The following is a 23,365-nucleotide window of genomic DNA, read 5'->3' as shown; positions in this document are numbered from 1 at the left end:
CAAACAGCAAGCAATGCAGATGTAGAAGCACAGGGGCTAGGATAAACTCCCTAGAAAGGCCAGAACCTAGGAAGAAACCTATATAGGATCCAGGCTATGAGGGGTGGCCAGTCCTCTTCTTGCTGTGCCGGGTGGAGATAATAACAGAACATGGCCAAGATGTTCAAATGTTCATAGATGACCAGCTGGGTCAAATAATAATAATCACAGTGGTTGTCGAGGTTGCAACAGGTCAGCACCTCAGGTAAAAATGTCAGTTGGCTTTTCATAGCCGATCATTCAGAGTATCTCTACCGTTCCTGTTGTCTCTAGAGAGTTGAAAACATCAGGTCTGGGACAGGTAGCACGTCCGGTGAACAGGTCAGGGTTCCATAGCCGCAGGTAGAACAGTTGAAACTGGAGCAGAAGCACAGCCAGGTGGACTGGGGACAGCAAGGAGTCATCAGGCCAGGTAGTCCTGAGGCATGGTCCTAGGGCTCAGGTGCTCCGAGAGAGAAAAAGAAAGAAAGAGAGAAAGAGAGAGAGAATTAGAGAGAGCATACTTAAATTCACACAGGACACCGGATAAGACAGGAGAAGTACTCCAGATATAACAAACTGACCCTAGCCCCCCGACACATAAACTACTGCAGCATAAATACTGGAGGTTGAGACAGGAGGGGTTGGGAGACACTGTGGTCCCATCTGACGATACCCCCGGACAGGGCCAAACAGGCAGGATATAACCCCACCTACTTTGCCAAAGCACAGCCCCCACACCACTAGAGGGATATCTTCAACCACCAACTTACCATCCTGACACAAGGCCGAGTATAGCCCACAAAGATCTCCGCCACGGCACAACTGTGGGGGGGCGCCAACCCAGACAGGAAGATCACGTTAGTGACTCAACCCACTCAAGTGACGCACTCCTCCTAGGGACGGCATGGAAGAGCACCAGTAAGCCAGTGACTCAGCCTCTAGGGTTAGAGGCAGAGAATCCCAGTGGAGAGAGGGGAACCGGCCAGGCAGAGACAGCAAGGGCGGTTCGTTGCTCCAGAGCCTTTCCATTCATCTTCCCACTCCTGGGCCAGACTACACTCAATCATAGGACCTACTGAAGAGATGAGTCTTCAGTAAAGATTTAAAGGTTGAGACCTAGTCTGCGTCTCTCACATGGGTAGGCAGACCATTCCATAGAAATGGAGCTCTAAAAAGCCTTGCCTCCAGCTGTTTCCTTAGAAATTCTAGGGACAGTAAGGAGGCCTGGGTCTTGTGACCGTGGTGTACGTGTAGGTATGTACGGCAAGACCAAATCAGAAAGATAGGTAGGAGCAAGCCCTTCTAATGCTTTGTACGTTATCAGTTAAACCTTGAAATCAGCCCTTGCCTTAACAAGAAGCCAGTGTAGAGAGGCTAGCACTGGAGCAATATGATCAAATTAGTTGGTTCTAGTCAAGATTCTAGAAGCCGTGTTTAGCACTAACTGAAGTTTATTTAGTGCTTTATCCGGGTAGCCGGAAAGTAGAGCATTGCAGTAGTCTAACCTAGAAGTGACAAAAGCATGGATTAATTCTTCTTCATCATTTTTGGACAGAAAGTTTCTGATTTTTGCAATGTTACGTAGATGGGAAAAAGCTGTGCTTGAAACAGTCTTGATATGTTCGTCAAAAGAGAGATCAAGGTCCAGAGTAACGCTGAGGTCCTTCACAGTTTTATTTGAGATAACTGTACAACCATCAAGATTTATTGTCAGATTCAACAGAAGATCTCTTTGTTTCTTGGGACCTAGAATAAGCATCTCTGTTTTGTCCGAGTTTAAAAGTAGAAAATTTGCAGCCATCCACTTGATTAGCCCTCCCTAGAGGCAGACTGGCTATCTGGCATTTTGGGCAAATGTAAGATGGGCTGGTCCATTTTTAGCCCCTGTCCATTTTTAGCCTGTCTAACTTGGGTTTTTGCACAAAATGATCATTATCTGGATAATAAAAATTAGCCAGTGTGCTAAAAATGCTAGGGCCGATTTCTCATCCCATTCTGCCCCTGGCTCTCCCCGAATCCTAACCTCTAACGTTTGTCAATCAAGTCGTGTGATGCTGCCACCACCATGCTTCATCGTAGGGATGGTGCCAGGTTTCCTCCAGACGTGATGCTTGGCATTCAGGCCAAAGAGTTCAATCTTGGTTTTATCAGACCAGAGAATCTTGTTTCCCATAGTCTGAGAGTCCTTTAGGTGCCTTTTGGCAAACTCTAAGAGGGATGTCATGTGCCATTTACTGAGGAATGGCTTCTGTCTGGCCACTCTAACATAAAGGCCTGATTGGTGGAGTGCTGCAGAGATGGTTGTCCTCCACAGAAGAACTCTAGAGCTCGGGTTCTTGGTCACCTCCCTGTCCAAGGCCCTTCTCCCTTCGTTGCTCAGTTTGGCCAGGAGGCCAGCTCTAGGAAGAGTCTTGCTGCAGAAATGTTTTGATACCTTTCCCCAGATCTGTGCCTTGTAGAAACATCTCAAGGATGATCAATGGAAACAGGATGCAACGGAGCTCTATTTCGAGTCTCATAGCAAATGGTCTGAATACTTATGTAAGTAAGGTATTTCTGTTTTTTTATGTTTAATACATTTGCAAAAATGTCTGTTTTTGCTTTGTCATTATGGGGTATTGTGTGTAGATTAATGAGGGGAAAAAATGATTTAATCAATTTTATAATAAGGCTGTAACGTAACAAAATGTGGAAAAAGTCAAGGAGTCTGATTACTTTCCGAATGCACTGTATGCTGTACATACATTGTCATATCTACTCTATGGCTCTGTAGAGCAGTGTTTCTTAATCTATTCCTGGATGTGTGTGTGTCATGATATCACTTAAGTATCAGCTGTCTCCTTTCCAAATGATTATGTTCCCATGATCATACCCTGATGAAGACAGCTTGTCTGTCGAAACAGTTGGATATTAGTAGGTTATTAAATTATTGCACCTGAGCTCCTAGTGTGCGGCTCTCCTTTAATTTGTAAGTGTTTTACTTCCCTAGCCAGCACCTCGCCTAAATACAGTGCCTTGCGAAAGTATTCGGCCCCCTTGAACTTTGCGACCTTTTGCCACATTTCAGGCTTCAAACATAAAGATATAAAACTGTATTTTTTTGTGAAGAATCAACAACAAGTGGGACACAATCATGAAGTGGAATGACATTTATTGGATATTTCAAACTTTTTTAACAAATCAAAAACTGAAAAATTGGGCGTGCAAAATTATTCAGCCCCCTTAAGTTAATACTTTGTAGCGCCACCTTTTGCTGCGATTACAGCTGTAAGTCGCTTGGGGTATGTCTCTATCAGTTTTGCACATCGAGAGACTGAAATTTTTTCCCATTCCTCCTTGCAAAACAGATCGAGCTCAGTGAGGTTGGATGGAGAGCATTTGTGAACAGCAGTTTTCAGTTCTTTCCACAGATTCTCGATTGGATTAAGGTCTGGACTTTGACTTGGCCATTCTAACACCTGGATATGTTTATTTTTGAACCATTCCATTGTATATTTTGCTTTATGTTTTGGATCATTGTCTTGTTGGAAGACAAATCTCCGTCCCAGTCTCAGGTCTTTTGCAGACTCCATCAGGTTTTCTTCCAGAATGGTCCTGTATTTGGCTCCATCCATCTTCCCATCAATTTTAACCATCTTCCCTGTCCCTGCTGAAGAAAAGCAGGCCCAAACCATGATGCTGCCACCACCATGTTTGACAGTGGGGATGGTGTGTTCAGCTGTGTTGCTTTTACGCCAAACATAACGTTTTACATTGTTGCCAAAAAGTCAATTTTGGTTTCATCTGACCAGAGCACTTTCTTCCACATGTTTGGTGTGTCTCCCAGGTGGCTTGTGGCAAACTTTAAACAACACTTTTTATGGATATCTTTAAGAAATGGCTTTCTTCTTGCCACTCTTCCATAAAGTCCAGATTTGTGCAATATACGACTGATTGTTGTCCTATGGACAGAGTCTCCCACCTCAGCTGTAGATCTCTGCAGTTCATCCAGAGTGATCATGGGCCTCTTGGCTGCATCTCTGATCAGTCTTCTCCTTGTATGAGCTGAAAGTTTAGAGGGACGGCCAGATCTTGGTAGATTTGCAGTGGTCTGATACTCCTTCCATTTCAATATTATCGCTTGCACAGTGCTCCTTGGGATGTTTAAAGCTTGGGAAATCTTTTTGTATCCAAATCCGGCTTTAAACTTCTTCACAACAGTATCTCGGACCTGCCTGGTGTGTTCCTTGTTCTTCATGATGCTCTCTGCTCTTTTGACGGACCTCTGAGACTATCACAGTGCAGGTGCATTTATACGGATACTTGATTACACAGGTGGATTGTATTTATCATCATTAGTCATTTAGGTCAACATTGGATCATTCAGAGATCCTCACTGAACTTCTGGAGAGAGTTTGCAGCACTGAAAGTAAAGGGGCTGAATAATTTTGCACGCCCAATTTTTCAGTTTTTGATTTGTTAAAAAAGTTTGAAATATCCAATAAATGTTGTTCCACTTCATGATTGTGTCCCACTTGTTGTTGATTCTTCACAAAAAAATACAGTTTTATATCTTTATGTTTGAAGCCTGAAATGTGGCAAAAGGTCGCAAAGTTCAAGGGGGCCGAATACTTTCGCAAGGCACTGTAGGTGTACGTTTCTTTCGCCTCTAGATTATGCTCCCACACACACCACATCGGCCTCCTCATGAGAGCACATGGTCGTGGCAAGCCACACACACACAGCTCTGAGAGAGGCGGAGGCTGCTGGGAATTTAACCAAATATCTAACATCCCAAAGCTCTGGCTCTCTATCAGCAGTGTGTGTAGGAGAGGTCATTCAGTGTTGTGACTGCCACACACACACACACACACACAAAGCATCCACACACTGCTGTCCACACAGAATCCACACAGAATCCACACACTGTGTCCTTTATGCCCACAGTGCCCGTACTCAGCACTGACACATGTGGGTGCCACAGAAGTTCTCCCTTTCTCTGTCCCAGCTTGGTGGACATACTTTAACTATCCCATTTATACCATAGCGACGATAGCATGCCAAAACTATGCCCCCACCAAAACAGTGTGTTTCAGCCTCAGATATTATGAACACGTTGGTTTAAAACCCCTACAGCGGATGTATCCATAGAAACAAATCCCCAAACAGAATCAAATCTATGAGTTGTTTTGTTGAAGCAGACAAGAGCCCTCGTGCTGTAGTGAGAGAATCATTCTAGTTGACAATGAGACAAGGGTGATATTGATTGGCTTGTGGAGAAGCAAGGCCCTGTCCAAATACACAAGGACGTTCCACTGGAGATTAAAAGGACTATTCATTTTCCAGCGCTAACCAGTCCCAGAGGGATGCTTCTCTCACTCTCTCACTCACACACACACACACACACACACACACACGCACACACACACACACACACACACACACACACACACACACACGCGCGCACGCAAGCACGCACGCACGCACACACACACACACACACACACACACACACACACACACACGTTCCTATGAGAAGACATCCCGTTGCCTCATAACAATGACAATGTATGACAATATGTGAGGTCATACAAATACACATGCATGTACATATGTACACACACACACACACACACACACACACACACACACACACACACACACACGTTCCTATGAGAAGACATCCCGTTGTCTCATAACAATGGCACAGACAAATACACGGATCACTGTCATTCTCTAGACAACCACAAAGGAAAACAAAGAACGCAATGCTGTTTTCACTGAGCTGCTGCACTGTACACTCAATGCCAGCTTAAAGGCGGGAAAATAAGCCAAATCCTGCTTTTATGTTGAAAACATAAGGAGTTAAGCAGCCAAAACGTGATCAAACATAGGGGTGGCTGGGGAACGGCTTCGTCTTTGGTCAATGGTAACCTACTAAAGTTGTCCTAGACCCCCTAAAAACAATGACTAAAATAATACAAATGAAACGAGTTGTCCTAGACCTACCAGACAGAGCAGCTAGTCCTACCTGTAGGGTTAGTGGAGTGTTGTCCTGTGGTGTTTCTGGACTGATATGTGCATTCTGTTTGTGTTGTTGTCGATTGGAAGCAGTGTTGTTGACCCCAGTGAAGGGATTACATTGTGGAGGGGTGTAATATGTCGGACCTATCACAGTCAGACAGGTCACGACACGGCCGGCCAGATAGATAGAGAGGAGAGGAGGGACACCGCCAAAGCCTGTTAGGGATCCTGCATCATCGTTGCAGGATCTCAGCCAATGATGACGACGCATCAAATGTGTCAACTGCCAGCACATGGCAGCAGGAGCCAAGCGATGCTGGATCAATACTGAGACATCATCTACAAAAGGTTTACAGGAGGTTTATTGGGGTGTTCTCGGAATGTTGATGCACTAACACTAGAGCCAAAACCAGTGGATAGCACAGCAGCAACACAGTTGGCCTAGTTTCAGATGTTGAAGTAAAGCCTACGTTGCTAACTCCTTTCCCTCCAGAAGCATATTATCCCCAGTCACCATTGGTCCTTAGTCAAGTGTTGTTGTTGATAATGGCGGTATGAGCTGCTTCCTAGAGCTACTGTAAGTCCCCCCAGGGGAGACTATTACAGTATGTTCACTGGATAATCAATCTATGTTTAAATGTCTTACATGCTCTGTGGGCATGATTATCTTTCAGCAACACATTGCCATCCCTCCATCCATCACTTTCTACGACCATCGAGTTGGGCTAATTTAATGACAAAGAATTTAGTCTGGTGCTCATTGAGCGAGAGGTTACTGATATAGATTCAATTACTTTATGTCACTTACTCTCCTACAAACGGATTCTAAAAGCTATACAGGCATTCAATATAATATATAACATTTTTTTGGCTCGTATTCATAGAACATCTCAGAGTAGGAATGCTGATCTTGGATCAGTTTGACCTTTTAGATCATAATTCATGAGATTACATGAACAGAGGGACCTGATCCTAGATCAGGCCTCCTACTTCCAGGTTAGAAACAGATAATATGACCATAAACTGTATATGAGTGTGGATGCGTCCTGTCCTCTAACTGACGGCTGTGTGTTGTGACCCAGCAGGATAGAACACCTGGGTCTGAATATGGCCATGCAGCTGCTGGTGGGAGTCCCTCTTGAGATGGTCCATGGAGCGCTGAGGATAGGACTGGTCTACGTGTGTGGTGTACTGGCAGGTGAGTACTGGATTAGGGTACACACACACATGGCGCAGGTGCATGCACACACACATTCAACCCCCCGCTATCAGGCTTCACCCCACTGTGTTTGGATAACAGTCATTCAGAAAACACGTATGTCTGGGACAGATGGGCTTGTGTTCTGACAGGCTTTCTTATTGAGCATCAATGTTCCCCCACCGGTCCAGAACAACAGAGAGAGTGGGAAGTGAATCATCTTAAAACATGAGAGAGAGAGAGAGAGAGAGAGAGAGAGAGAGAGAGAGAGAGAGAGAGAGAATCCTCCTGGGATGTTATGCATCAGAAAGAGGAAGAGGACCAAGCCTATTGGGATGTTATGCATCAGAGAGATGAAGAGGACCAAGCCTCCTGGGATGTTATGCATCAGAGAGAGGAAGAGGACCAAGCCTCCTGGGATGTTATGCATCAGAGAGAGGAAGAGGACCAAGCCTCCTGGGATGTTATGCATCAGAGAGAGGAAGAGGACCAAGCCTCCTGGGATGTTATGCATCAGAGAGAGGAAGAGGACCAAGCCTCCTGGGATGTTATGCATCAGAGAGAGGAAGAGGACCAAGCCTCCTGGGATGTTATGCATCAGAGAGAGGAAGAGGACCAAGCCTCCTGGGATGTTATGCATCAGAGAGAGGAAGAGGACCAAGCCTCCTGGGATGTTATGCATCAGAGAGAGGAAGAGGACCAAGCCTCCTGGGATGTTATGCACCAGAGAGAGGAAGAGGACCAAGCCTCCTGGGATGTTATGCACCAGAGAGAGGAAGAGGACCAAGCCTCCTGGGATGTTATGCACCAGAGAGAGGAAGAGGACCAAGCCTCCTGGGATGTTATGCACCAGAGAGAGGAAGAGGACCAAGCCTCCTGGGATGTTATGCATCAGAGAGAGGAAGAGGACCAAGCCTCCTGGGATGTTATGCATCAGAGAGAGGAAGAGGACCAAGCCTACTGAGATGTTATGCATCAGAGAGAGGAAGAGGCTTTCAAGGCAAATGTCATCGCTAGCTCCCTAGTGACATTAGTTGCTAATGTCATTTGAGCGCCCAGGGCTCCCCTCTCTCCCTCTGCCCCTCTCCCCCCTGGCCCAGCGCGGCTTGGCTCAGTATGGCTCAGTGCTCACTAGATTACCATGTGACCATGGGGTATGTTCTACACTGCCTGCTTATCATGCAGTGTACATGAGGAGTGGAGCGATAATCCAGCTTTAGCTTGAATTACCTCTGGAGCCAAACAAACATTATCAGGGATTTCTGCCCGCTGCCCTCTGGAAACTAAATGCTCAGGAAACATTCAGAGTGGAAATATTTGGATGAAAATGGTTGATGTTTGGGGATATTTAGCAAGGATACAACACCCTGTGGGTGGGAAAAACTGTAGAAAGGCAGAGGATTGCCAGCAGAGAGCGTGATTTTGTACCTTTATTTAACTAGGCAAGTCAATTACGAAACAATTCTTATTTACAATGACGGCCTAACCCGATCACGGCCGGTTGTGATACAGCCCGGGATTGAACCAGGGTCTGCAGTGACACCTCTAGCACTGAGATGCAGTGCCTTAGACCGCTGCGCCATTAGGGAGCCCTATTCCATGTGTGTGTGTAAAGTTTGTGTGTGTGTTTATTTTACGGCGTGTGTGTTGTTGGAGATAAATATTGTATTTATGTATGAGGTTTTATATCTGGTTGTGTATGAAGATGGGTGTGTACACAGAAGCCTTTTGCCCCAGCTGTGGTGGCCTGTAGCTAAAACCCCCTACACACACACACACACACGGTGGTGGTACTGAGAGGGCCACTGTCCCCACGGGAACCTGCTGGTTAATTAGATATCGACCCACTGGAAGTGTGTGTGTGTGTGTGTGTAGAGGGAGGTTGTCTTCTGTGTTGTTTAGTCTGGGATAATGTTGTTATGGTGGAGAGAAGTGCTTAGCTGTACCAACAGGGTCAGAGGTCAATAGGGACTCAGAGGTGTCCAGCGAGATGTCAATACTCAATATGGGCTTTTAAGGCTGTAATACAAATCAAATCACATTTTATTTGTCACATGCGCCGAATACATCAGGTGTAGACCTTACAGTGAAATGCTTACTTACAAGCCCCTAACCAACAATGCAGTTTTAAGAAAATACCTTAAAAAAATAAAAAAAATAATAAAAGTAACAAATAATTAAAGAGCAGCAGTAAAATAACACTAGTGAGGCTATATTCAGGGGGTACCTGTACAGAGTCAATATGTGGAGGCACCGGTTAGTCGAGGTAATTGAGGTAATATGTACATGTAGATAAAGTTATTAAAGCGACTATGCATGGTTAATAAACAGAGAGCAGCAGCGTAAAAGAGGGGGGGGGGGGACATCAAATAGTCACTTAGAGAGACTCATGATCGAACGCAGGCACAAACAACAAAAACACACATCATATGTTTTACTATACTTGTTGGGACCTAAAATTGATTTCCATTCGAAATCATATTTTCCTTAACCCCTAACCCTAACTCCTAACCCCCAAACCCTAACCCTAACTCCTAACCCTTACCCTAATTCCTACCATACCATATTTGCAACCCGAAACCTAACCCCTAAGCCTAAAATATTTTTTTGTTCTCGTGGGGGCCGGCGAAATGTCCCCTTGTTTTACTACCCTTGTGGGGACTTTGGGGTATTTCCTGTATCCACTCTACCTCTCTCTGATGATGAGTAGCACTGATGCTGTGTAGATAATGTGGCCAAACGTAGTATTCCCTCATTGGCAGCGAGATTCATCACTATGTCCTAGTTTGGAAGTTTAACCAACAAACAAGATAGATGACACGTCAGTTTCTCACCCAACAACTGACCCAGAGGGCCTCCAGAGAGACTACAAAGGGAAGGAAGTCCTTTAGTGGGTGTGGGGGTTGTTACAGTGGTAAAACAATGATATTAACAGAGATAATTGTGGTAATAATGGTCTTCCCATCTGTCTACACACACACACCTTGAGCAGAGGAACCAGGGTGGTGTGTGTTGTCTAACAGGTGTGTGTGTGTCTCTCTCTCTCGTGTGTGTGTGTGTGTGTGTGTGTGTGTGTGTGTGTGTGTGTATTTCTCTCTTTCTCGCTATCTCTGTGTATGTTACTGTGTGCGTGTGTGTGTCTCAGGAAACATGTAATCATCAGCTTAGATCTCCATTCAGTGATTGATGCTTAAATACATTTTAATTACACACACACCTCCTCTGCTTTGATCTCTACTTCAGGAAGAGCACTAACTACCACAGCTAGTTCAGGTATTTCAGATAGTACAGTACATTCATACTTTTCTAGTTAATTGATGATGTGATGTACTGTTAAACTTCTAAGTGATGATGTAGTGGCTGCTTGGTCTCAGTGTGTGTGTATGTCTTCAGTGTCTCGATGCTCTCTCTTTTAGTCTGACAGACAGTACTTCCTCACTGTCCTCCTTAAAGGAATATTAATGTTACACTAAAAAAGGTAGATCCGATTTGTCCTTCATCTCCCTCAAATCCCTGACGGAAAGAAACCGTTGTCAATATGGGAATGGGGCCTCGTGTGTGTGTGTGTGTGTGTGTGTGTGTGTGTGTGTGTGTGTGTGTGTGTGTGTGTGTGTGTGTGTGTGTGTGTGTGTGTGTGTGTGTGTGTGTGCGTGTGTGTGTGTGTACATATGTACATGCATGTGTATTTGTATGACCTCACATATACAACTTAAGTAGTACTTTATTAAAGTATTTTTATTAAGTACTTTACATACTTAATAAAAAATACTTTAAAGTACTACTTAAGTTGTTTTGGGGGTATATTTGTACTTTACTATTTATATTTTTATAATATACTTTTTACTCCATACATTTTATCTGACATCCAACAGTCACATTTTGAATGCTTAGCAGGACAGGAAAATGGTCCAGTTCTCACACTTATCAAGAGAACGTCTCTGGTCATCCCTACTGTTTCTGATCTGGCGGATTCACACATGCTTCATTTGGAAATGATGGCTGAGTGTTGGAGTGTGTTCCTGGCTATCCATAAATGACAAAAACAAGAAAATGGTGCCGTCTAGTTAGCTTAGTACAAGGAATGTGAAATTATTTATACTTTTACCTAAGTATATTTGAACAATTACATTTACTTTTGATACTTAAAGTATATTTAAAACCAAATACTTTTACTCAAGTAGAATTTTACTTGATGACTTTTACTTTTACTCAAGTATGAAAATGTGGTACTTTTTTCACCACTGCATGTGTGTGTGTGGCTGGGCTCACCCCTGGCTGTTTTCCTTCCAGAAATAGCAGCCTGATTGTGATGACTTATTATCGAATGGTGATTTAACCTTTTACTGCAGTGGGCTGAATCAGAGTCACGCAGAGTGATTCTTGGTAGCCTTAAACAAATCTACTTTGAAACAAAAGTTTACACCTCGCACACATGGTTATGGGCTTAAAAAAAGAGGACACCTGTACCATGTCAGATATAGAGTTGATTTTATTACATTTTGAGTTTGCATCCCAATAGTACACTTTATATACGCCACAGAAGACTGAAATATAACAAAACCGTTTGAAATAGAAACACCGGATTTTCGGCTGGATTTTTTAAATAATGTTGATTAATTCTGAAAAATATGAATAACATTCCACTCGTGAGGCCACTAGGTCATTTGACTGCAGGATAGGGCTACTATTGTGAAGCTCCCATAGAGCAGACTCTTCATGACAGCAGCCATACCTACACACACGCACACACACACACACACACACAGTTGAGATTCATTCATCACCCCACATGTTCCCCAGTGCTGCGTAGGCAGGTGCGTCTCATGTAGTTAGCATCCATAATTCAAGCAAGCCAGCCAATGGACGCAGAGCTAAGGAGTGGGGAGAATACACCCCTGGGGTATAGTGTGTATTGGTAGGGGGGCAGGCGTGCGTGTACACTTGTGTCTGCGCAACACATGCCTGCATATAGAGTGTGTCAGAACTCATTTGTCCACACACCTTCCTAGGGAACACTAGGAACTCTCTCTCTCTATGCGTAATTCAATACTCCCCATCAGCAAGCAGTTCTCTATTGCTCTGGTTGTGTCTGTCGCTCTGGTTGTGTCTGTCGCTCTGGTTGTGTCTGTCGCTCTGGTTGTGTATGTCGTTCTGGTTGTGTCTGTCGCTCTGGTTGTGTCTGTCGCTCTGGTTGTGTATGTCGCTCTGGTTGTGTATGTCGTTCTGGTTGTGTCTGTCGCTCTTGTTGTGTCTGCCGCTCTGGTTGTGTCTGTTGCACTGGTTGTGTCTGTCGCTCTGGTTGTGTCTGTCGCTCTGGTTGTGTCTGTCGCTCTGGTTGTATTACACCAATTTTCACTGGGTAAGCCTCTGTTTTTGCTTCAATACAGCGACATAAAACATCAGGAGTGACTGCGTTCATATACAGTATCTACTGTTTCTACCTGTGAATGTTATTTATTTGAAGCTGCCCATTGAATCAATTATCATTATTCAAAGCTGCTCTGAGATACATTACAGCGATGGATATGAATTGACATATTCAATATGAATTTGCCTATTGATACAGTGAATATGAAGGTGATTGATTATTTGATTGATTCTAACCTCTGACCTCTGACCCTGGCAGGCTCCCTGGCCGTCTCTGTCACTGATATGACTGCTCCGGTGGTGGGGTCGTCAGGAGGAGTCTATGCCCTGGTCTCAGCACACCTGGCCAATGTCGTCATGGTAAGGATGTGTGTGTGTGTGTCGGAGCAGCCCTCTTGTCATGAGATTACTATCATGCTCAGACATTCATCATGTGGCATCAAAGCAGGGCATTCTGGGGCCCAGTGTATGGATTCCATACATTCCTGCCTTTCAGCTTTTCCATTTACAAAGAGTGGAAGGGTGTGTCGACTATCTAGTGTTGAAAGTGTGTGTGTGTGTTGCACGTGAGTGTGTGTGCACTGCATAGTGTTAGAGTGTAATTAGATAATTGTCATATAACTTGATTTTCTCCCATTCTGAGGCTGCAAGTAAATTCACCTTTGACCTTAGCTGTGCTCTGATTGGTTCAATCCATGCATACTACCCTACAAGGTTATAACCTTAGAAGTAGGGGCCATTAGGCCATACTGCTGTCTATATAATTGGATGGTCCCTGTCATCGAATATTTACACCAGTGGGCCCTTTACAATCCTCGGTGGTGCTTCCTCCTCTTTGACAAATTTCCTACAACACCAAGAAAAGGGAGAAGGTCACATGATGTCTTTGTTGGCTCTGAAAGCTATCATGGAAGGGGAAAGATATGTTATTGTTGTAATCTATGTGTCACTCTGAATGTTGACAGTTCTATAAGTCGCTTTGGACATAGTAAGTGTCTGTAACATTACTATCTTCTGTAAGAAATGAACGAGGCTTAGTGTCATGGATTAGAGTATCATTACTAATAGGGCCAGGAGTTTTTCCTGGTCAGGTAACATGGTCAGGGACAAACCCAGGTCCATGTTTTCTAACATGGGAAAACTCCTGGCCTGAATCATGAACCCTTTATCTTGCTCTCTCTCTCTCTCTCTCTCTCTCTCTCTCTCTCTCTCTCTCTCTCTCGCTCTCTCACTCCTTTTCTCATCAACTCACTCTGCTCCTCTCTCCCCAGAACTGGTCGGGTATGAAATGTCAGTTTAAGCTGTTCCGGATGGCCATGGCTCTGGTCTGCAGTAAGTCTGTCTAAACTCTGAAGTTTATCGATATTCAAATCCTATCTAAGATACCCCAGTCAGTCCCTACACCACTGTGTGACTAGCCACAGCCTGCAGGTAACCAAAACCAACACGCTGTTCATTTGGATCATTAAAAAACAAAGTCGCTAGAGGGAACTCCGGTCTTGCGTACTGTTACAACAACCTTGCTCTTGACCTAGTTCGTACCGTGGTGGATGTAGGTTTGGAGACAGGAAGGGCCCTGTGGCTAGCAATAGACACTTAGAAAGAACATACCTTACTGGTAAGATGAATGTGAGCAACGAGGACGGGTTTGTTGGGGTCTTAACCTTTATAGTACATAACCAACTTCTTATTTTTCACTTTCTTTCACTATTTTACACTTACAATTTGGCAAGTTACCAAGATTTGTAAGAGATAAACATAGCAGTATTTACAATAAAATAAAACAAAAAAATAACAATATCACTTGTTCACTATGGAAACAGGACTATTGCCAGCATTATGGTAACCCTTCTCTCTCCCCCCTCGTCAGTGAGTGTGGAGTTTGGCCGTGCCGTGTGGCTGCGGTTCTACCCGCCGGCCTTCCCGCCCTGCCCCAACCCCAGCTTTGTGGCCCACCTGGGGGGTGTGATGGTGGGGCTCACCCTGGGGGTTGTAGTCCTCCAGAACTACGAGCAGCGTCTCCAAGAGCAGTCTCTATTCTGGATCTTCTTCTCTGTCTACTTACTCTTTGTCCTCTGTGCTGTCTTCTGGAACGTCTTCGCCTACAGCCTGCTGGACGTCCGGCTCCCCCCCACGCTTTGAGCTCCAGAGGTGGCTACATGAGCTGCACCCTCGCCCCCAGGCCCACAGGCCTCCGAACAAGTCTGGTCACAATAGTGCAGGGCTGCATGCTAAGTCAGTTGGGCTTTTCAGAGAAAACTGAGAGGGCCAACTGCGTACCTCAGATCCGATGGAACGTAACAATCTAGGTCCAAGACTTCAGAATTTGTATCTTCATTCTAGAGTACTGTATGGAACAGAGTATTGCGGCATCTCCTCTTAAACCCAATGGTGCCTGTAACTGTAAGAAAGAGGTTAATATGACAGTTAGCTTCAATAAAGGACAATTTCATAGGGTTGGAGATTGTGATGATACCCATGTCTTCAACCTGTCATACTATAGTACTGTTATCTGAAATGAAGCTATGAAATGTTCCACTGTCGACATGTTACACTGTACTGAGTACATCTGATGTGACATGGGTTTGTTCCAACTTCCTGATTTTTGTCTGGTTACCTGACTGTTTATACATTCAACGATGCTACGTGTACATTGTTGCCTTTCACAATATGTCTGGCAAGACAAATGGCTAAAGCAGAATGAGATGGGAACTCAAGCTAGATATTTTCAGGGTGAATTGGCTTACGTTTTTGTTGTTGCCTTTGGTGTGTCTTGCTCTAAGTCTTAACTGTGTCAAGCACTCTTGTCACCTCAAAGCAGTGTGTGTGTGTGTGTGTGTGTGTGTGTGTGTGTGTGTGTGTGTGTGTGTGTGTGTGTGTGTGTGTGTGTGTGTGTGTGTGTGTGTGTGTGTGTGTGTGTGTGTGTGTGTGTGTGTGTGTGTGAGAGAGAGAGTTCTCACCTATACAGTATGGCATGCACAGTACTGGAGGAGTGGACAGTTTTGGAGGAGTGGACAGTATTGGAAAAGAGGACAGTATCATCCGGGTTACACTGATTTACATTATTTTGTTATGTGCAAATGGAAATGGAAGTTGAAACAAAGATAGAAGTGCGGTTCAAACCCTCTGTGTTCCTGACCGTTGCCAAAACCATCCCTTAACCAATAGCATACAAAATACAGAGCACTACAGAGAACATGTACTGTTTTAATAATAGAATATGTTGCCTTTTGGGATGAGTACTGGTTGAGTTGAATGTCAGCATTCTCCTTCTGGCACAGACTTATTGATAGGTATTCAATCTTTAACTCTGTTACAGACTGTGGAAATGGTGCTACATGTAAATAGGTCCCTCCCTGCAGAGTTAGCCTTCAGTTAGTACTGTACTGTCAATGCCCTTATTAAGGAGAAAGCTAAGCCATGTTGTATTGGATGCTGTGTTTGCTTCATCAGGAGAACACGTCGCATCTCAACCAGCCAAGGCTCAAATTAGCCTGGTCCCAGATCTGTTTGTGCTCTTACCAACTCCATTGCTGTCATTGTCAAGCCACAGATGTTTGGCATGACAATGAGTGACATGGAGTTGACATGGCACCAGGAACAGACTGGCACCCAGTCTAGCTCAAGAGTGTACTTTAACTTAACCTCACGTTATGCCGCTTCACACAAAATAAATAATAAGACTGTAACTATTAACAAATTAATATGTTAACATACAATAGCTGGTTGTTGATTCTTGAATTGGTCTACATTGTGATGTGTAAAATATCCTGTCTATTTAACATTTGTTGATTGTATATAATAAGGTCTATGATACGGAACATAGTGGTAACTGACAATATTTTAACATGTGCATATTTTGTAGATTTGATATGTAAATACTGTACTGGAATACATTAAACTGTTTTTATAATGAAACGTATTCTGACCTCTTGGTGTTATTTATGATTCAACCTGCACAAGTGTTTTGAAAGACCATTTTCATTCAATGCCTTTTGTTTTACTGCCCCCCCCCCTCCCGCACACACACACACACACACACACATACAATAACCCTATTGCACAACTACCCCAGCCAGACAGTTTTTTAGCAACACATTTTAACTCCGATGACTGTTCAGCAAACGGATTGTCTAGAGTAGACTAAGGCCTCTTTCACATAGGCAAACCATGGAGACAACAAGGGACCAATAGAGAAAAGGCCTCAGTGTTGTGAAGATATCTAAACAAACCCAATTGTGTCCTCGCTCCAAACATCATAGTGTCCAGACACACACAGCAGTCTTTCTCTGTGGTCAGGGATCACCCGACAGCTTATTACTTTCCAAATGGTGTTTGGCGAACACTCTAGCCTGAGTAGCCGAAGAGGCCTTGGAGAAAACAGTTGATGTCAAAGTAATCAATGAAATGCGTGAGGACATCAATAATGGCTGATGATGTTGAAAAGGCTTTCGACTGACCGTCTTGAGTGGTGTTTTCTATTAAAAACTTTGGAAGCATTCAACTTTCCAGTTGAAGTAATACATGTCATAAAAATATTATATAAATATCCTAAAGCAAGAATATACACAAATAATACAATATCTGAAGAAATTGCTTTAGAAAGGGGCACCGGACAGGGATGTCCTCTCTCCCCCCTCCTGTTTGCACTGGCAATTGAACCACTTGCAGAAATAATTGGACAAGAGGACCCAAACGTAACAGGTATCAGTATTGGTAAACATGAATATATACTAAACTTATTTGCCGACGATCTCCTGATATACCTGACTAATATTGAGTGTAATGCCCCCATTGTTAAAAATATTTCTGGAATACTCTAAAAACTGAAATAATGGCCATAGGAAAAATAAAAAGAATAACTCATGATCTACAGCAATCTGTTAAGTGGACCACAAAAAAATATAAAATACTTAGGATGCTTAATAGGTTAAAACAAAGAAAAAATACATAAAGATAACTTCATCTCATTACTCAACAACTTGAAAGCAGATCTAATTAAATTGATCAATCTCCCCATAAATCTTACAGGTAGAATACACCTCTTTAGAATGGCATTGCTCCCAAAGTTTTTATATTTGGTTTCGGTAATACTAATTACCCCACAGACGACATTCTTAGTATACTTGGCCATAACAGACTTTATATGAGCAAATAAAACTCATTGAGTAAATAGGATAGTTTTACATTTCCCTAAGTCTAAGGGTGGTTAGAGACAAAGTAAAGTCGCTCAAACACGAGACATATGTGGCAGGGTCTACAGTCAATCACGGATTATAAAAAGAAAACCAGCCCCATAGCGGACATCGACGTCTTGCTCCCAGACAAATTAAACATCTTTGCCCGCTTTGAGGACAATACAGTGCCACTGACACGGCCCGCTACCAAAGCCTGTGGGCTCTCCTTCACCGTGGCCAACGTGAGTAAAACATTTAAACGTGTTAACCTTCGCAGGGCTGCCGGCCCAGACGGCATCCCCAGCCACATCCTCAGAGCATGCGCAGAACAGCTGGCTGGTGTGTTTACGGACATATTCAATCAATCCTTATCCCAGTCTGCTGTGCCATCATGCTTCAGGATGGCCACCATTGTTCTTGTTCCCAAGAAATCTAAGGTAACTGAACTAAATTACTATCGCCCCGTAGCACTCACTTCTGTCATCATGAAGTGCTTTGAGAGACTAGTCAAGGATCATATCACCTCCACCCTACCTGATACCCTAGACCCACTCCAATTTGCTTACTACCCCAATAGGTCCACAGACGATGCAATTGCCATCACAATGCACTCTGCCCTAACCCATCTGGACAAGAGGAATACATATGCAAGAATGCTGTTCATCGACTACAGCTCAGCATTTAACACCATAGTACCCTCCAAAATTGTCATTAAGCTGGACGAGGTCCTGGACTTCCTGACGGGCCGCCCCCAGGTGGTGAGGGTAGGAAACAACATCTCCACTATGCTGATCCTCAACACTGGGGACCCACAAGGGTCCGTTCTCAGACCTCTCATGTACTCCCTGTTCACCCATGACTGCGTGGCCATGCATGCCTACAACTCAATCATGAAGTTTGCAGATGACACTACAGTGGTAGGCTTGATTACCAACAACGACAAGACAGCCTACAGGGAGGAGGTGAGGGCCCTCTGAGTCAGGAAAATAACCTCTCACTCAATGTCAACAAAACAAAGGAGATGATTGTGGACTTCAGGAAACAGCAGAGGGAGCATCCCCCATCCTCATCGACGGGACAGTAATGGAGAAGGTAGAAAGTTTTAAGTTCCTCGGCGTACACATCACGGACAAACTGAAATGGTCCACCCACACAGACAGCATGGCGAAGAAGGCGCAACAGCGCCTCTTCAACCTCAGGAGGCTGAATAAATGTGGCTTGACACCTAAAACACTCACAAACCGGGGGCAAACTACCTACCCTCCGGACACCTTCAGCACCCGATGTCACAGGAAGGCCAAAAAGATCATCAAGGAAAACAAACCACCCGAGCCACTGCCTGTTCACCCCGCTATCATCCAGAAGGCGAGGTCAGTACAGGTGCATCAAAGCTGGGACCGAGAGACTGAAAAACAGCTTCTATCTCAAGGCCATCAGACAGTTAAACAGCCATCACTAACATAGAGTGACTGCTGCCAACATACAGACTCAAATGTCTGACCACTTCAATAAATGTAATGTGTGGATTCAATAAAGTCACTTTCAATAACGCCACTTTAATAATGTCTACATATCCTACATTACTCATCTCGTGTGTATATACTGTATTCTATACCATGCACTGCACCTTGCCTATGCCGCACGGCCATTGTTCATCCGTGTATTTATATGTACATATTCTTATTCCTCCCTTTACATTTGTGTGCATAAGGTAGTCGTGAATTTGTTAGATTACTTGTTAGATATTACTGCACTGTTAGAACTAGAAGCACAAGCATTTCGCTACACTCACAAAATCATGTGTATGTGACCATTTTTATTTTTTTTTACTTCCAGACTTGGAAATGTATCAACTCGCCTCCCAAGCCTTTTACTTGTGACATATTGTTAAATGCACTAAAGAGGAAGAAAGGGTACATATTGAAGATTGCGCACGTTCATCCCCAGAATTGTTTCACGTGTCTGTTTTCAAAGGATGGAGCTGAGAACATGAACAACTTCACAATTAAGAACACTATAACAATATGAGGGACTTCTATTTAAGTCAGAAAATTATACTCATATGACAGATGACATATACAAAACCCTGCAGAAAGCCTATCTCTGACAGATATGACAGAATTACAAAGTCATTTTGGAGAGAACAATGTACAGTCATTGCCAAAAGTTTTGAGAATGACACAAATATTAATTTTCACAAAGTCTGCTGCCTCAGTGTCTTCAGATATTTTTGTCAGATGTTACTATGGAATACTGAAATATACTGTAATTACAACCATTTCATAAGTGTCAAAGGCTTTTATTGACAATTACATGAAGTTGATGCAAAGAGTCAATATTTTCAAGACCTCTGCAATCCGCCCTGGCATGTTGTCAATTAACTTCTGGGCCACTGATGGCAGCCCATTCTTGCATAATCAATGCTTGGAGTTTGTCAGAATTTGTGGGGTTTTGTTTGTCCACCCGCCTCTTGAGGATTGACCACAAGTTCTCAATGGGATTAAGGTCTGGGGAGTTTCCTGACCATGGACCCAAAATATCGATGTTTTGTTCCCATAGCCACTTAGTTAACACTTTTGCCTTATGGCAAGGTGCTCCATCATGCTGGAAAAGGCATTGTTCGCCACCAAACTGTTCCTGGATTGTTGGGAGAAGTTGCTCTCTGAGGATGTGTTGGTACCATTCTTTATTCATGGCTGGGTTCTTAGGCAAAATTGTGAGTGAGCCCACTCCCTTGGCTGAGAAGCGACCCCACACATGAATGGTCTCAGGATGCTCTACTGTTGGTATGACACAGGACTGATGGTAGCGCTCACCTCGTCTTCTCCGGACAAGCTTTTTTCCAGATGCCCCAAACAATCGGAAAGGGGATTCATCAGAGAAAATAACTTTACCCCAGTCCTCAGCAGTCCTATCCCTGTACCTTTTGCAGAATATTAGTCTGTCCCTGATGTTTTTCCTGGAGAGAAGTGGATTCTTTGCTGCCCTTCTTGACACCAGGCCATCCTCCAAAAGTCTTTGCTTCACTGTGCGTACAGATGCACTCACGCCTGCCTGCTGCCATTCCTGAGCAAGCTCTGTACTGGTAGTGCCCCGATCCCTCAGTTGAATCAACTTTAGGAGGCGGTCCTGGCGCTTGCTGGACATTCTTGGGTCCCCTGAAGCCTTCTTCACAACAATTGAACCACTCTCCTTGAAGTTCTTGATGATCCGATAAATGGTTGATTTAGGTGCAATCTTACTGGCAGCAATGTCCTTGCCTGTGAAGCCCCTTTTGTGCAAAGCAATGATGACGGCACGTGTTTCCTTGCAGATAACCTTGGTTGACAGAGGAAGAACAATGATTCCAAGCACCACCCTCCTTTTGAAGCTTCCCGTCTGTTATTCAAACTCAATCAGCATGACAGAGTGATATCCAGCCTTGTCCTCGTCAACACTCACACCTGTGTTAACGAAAGAATCACTGACATGATGTCAGCTGGTTATTTTGTGGCAGGGCTGAAATGCAGTGGAAAGTTTTTTGGGGATTCAGTTCATTTGCATGGCAAAGAAGGACTTGGCAATTAATTGCAATTCATCTGATCACTCTTCATAACATTCTGGAGTATATGTAAATTGCCATCATACAAACTGAGGCAGCAGAATTTGTGAAAAATAATATTTGTGTCATTCTCAAAACTTTTGGCCACGATTGTAGACATTTTCAAATATATGCAACAAAATGTTGACCTAAAAGCTTTTGGGCATCAGAGCAATGTTGAGGGAATGCAATTTGAGTCAGAAACAGATACCCATATGATAGATAGGTCCAGTAGCAATTTTGGAATGTAAATCTTGGTGGGGGGTGGGGGTGGGGGGTGCATGCAAGGATTGGGGGGTGCATGCAAAGGGGGGAAGGGGGGGTGCATGCAAGCAAAGCCTCTAGACAACACAACACTAACCAATACATTAATTGTATTATAAAGGTGAAAAACTAATGGCCTACATACCTTGCATTCGGAAAGTATTCAAACTCCTTGACTTTTTCTACATTTTGTTACGTTACAGCCTTATTCTAAAATGATTTACATTGTTTTTTCCCCTTGTCAATCTACACACAATACCCAATAATGACAAAGCAAAAACAGGTTTTTAGAAATGTTTAGAAATGTATTCAAAATAAAAAGATGAAATGGCACATTTACACAAGTATTCAGACCCTTTACACAGTACTTTGGTGAAGCACCTTTGGCAGTGATTACAGCCGTCTTCTTGGGTATGACGCTACAAGCTTGGCACACCTGTATTTGGGGAGTTTCTCCCATTCTTTTCTGCATATCCTCTCAAGATCTGTCAAGTTGGATGGGGAGCGTCTCTGCACAGCTATTCTCAGCTCTCTCCAGAGATGTTCGATTGAGTTCAAGTCCGGGCTCTGGCTGGGTCACTCAAGGACATTCAGAGACTTGTACCAAAGCCACACCTGCGTTGTCTTGGCTGTGTGCTTAGGGTCGTTGTCCTGTTGGAAGGTGACCCTTACTAGTCTCCTAGTCCCTGCCGCTGAAAAACATCTCCACAGCATGATGCTGCCACCACCATGCATCAGCCTAGGGATAGTGCCAGGTTTTCTCCAGACATGATGCTTGGCATTCAGGCCAAAGAGTTCAATCTTGGTTTCATCACACCAGAGAATCTTGTTTCTCATGGTCTGAGAGTCTTTAGGTGCCTTTTGGCAAACTTCAAGCGGGCTGTCATGTGCCTTTGTACTGAGGAGTGGCTTCTGTCTGGCCAGTACCATAAAGGCCTGATTGGTGGAGTGCTGCAGAGATGGCTGTCCTTCTGGAAGATTCTCCCATCTCCACAGAGGAACTCTGAAGCTCTGTCAGAGTGATCATCGGGTTCTTGGTCACCTCCCTGACCAAGGCCCTTCTCCCCTGATTGCTCAGTTTGGCCGGGTGGCCAGCTCTAGGAAGAGTCTTGGTGGTCCCAAACTTCTTCCATTTAAGAATGATGGAGGCCACTGTGATTTTGGGGGCCTTCAATAATGCAGACATTTTTTGGTCCCCTTCCCCAGATCTGTGCCTTGACACAACCCTGTCTGGGAGCTCTGGGAGCATCTTATAGCTTGGTTTTTGCTCTGACATGCACTGTCAATTGTGGGACCTTATATAGACAGGTGTGTGCCTTTCCAAATAATGTCTAATCAATTAATTTACCACAGGTGGACTCCAATCAAGTTATAGAAACATCTCAAGGATGATCAATGGAAACATGATTCACCTAAGCTCAATTTTGAGTCTCATAGCAAATGGTCTGAATACTTCTGTAAATAAGGAATTTCCGTTTTTCATTTTTTAATACATTTGCAAAAATGAATAAAAAGCAGTTTTCACTTTGTCATTATGGGGTATTGTCTGTAGATTGATGAGGGAATTTAAAAAAATCTATTTTAGAATAAGGCTGTAACGTAACAAAATGTGGAAAAAGTCAAAGGGTCTGAATACTTTCCCAATGCACTGTAAACCTGTCCCAGCAGCAAATCGCAACAGCAGTCCCAACACATAACCACTGCTACACCTGGCTATCAGTGGAGCCTTGTCTGGTATCCAAACAGTTCACTCAG

General features: G+C 43.9%; 1 protein-coding gene across 5 annotated transcripts in view; it reads left to right on the top strand.

The window, feature by feature from the left end:
* The window catches only part of rhbdl3 (rhomboid, veinlet-like 3 (Drosophila)), a 53,590-nt gene extending 37,600 nt beyond the window's left edge, over positions 1 to 15,990 (top strand). For all 5 annotated transcript variants that reach the window (XM_036949504.1, XM_021567917.2, XM_036949505.1 and 2 more), the window contains 4 exons: positions 7,110 to 7,222; positions 12,849 to 12,949; positions 13,861 to 13,921; positions 14,460 to 15,990. In XM_036949504.1, the coding sequence (XP_036805399.1) occupies positions 7,110 to 7,222; positions 12,849 to 12,949; positions 13,861 to 13,921; positions 14,460 to 14,731 (547 nt within the window). In that variant the 3' untranslated portion in view covers positions 14,732 to 15,990. The remainder of the gene's footprint in view (positions 1 to 7,109; positions 7,223 to 12,848; positions 12,950 to 13,860; positions 13,922 to 14,459) is intronic.
* Positions 15,991 to 23,365: the final 7,375 nt, after the last annotated feature.

This window comes from Oncorhynchus mykiss, chromosome 17 (genome assembly GCF_013265735.2).
Source record: "Oncorhynchus mykiss isolate Arlee chromosome 17, USDA_OmykA_1.1, whole genome shotgun sequence".
Taxonomy (NCBI): Eukaryota; Metazoa; Chordata; class Actinopteri; order Salmoniformes; family Salmonidae; genus Oncorhynchus; species Oncorhynchus mykiss.
This window is presented reverse-complemented; position numbering and strand designations above follow the sequence as displayed.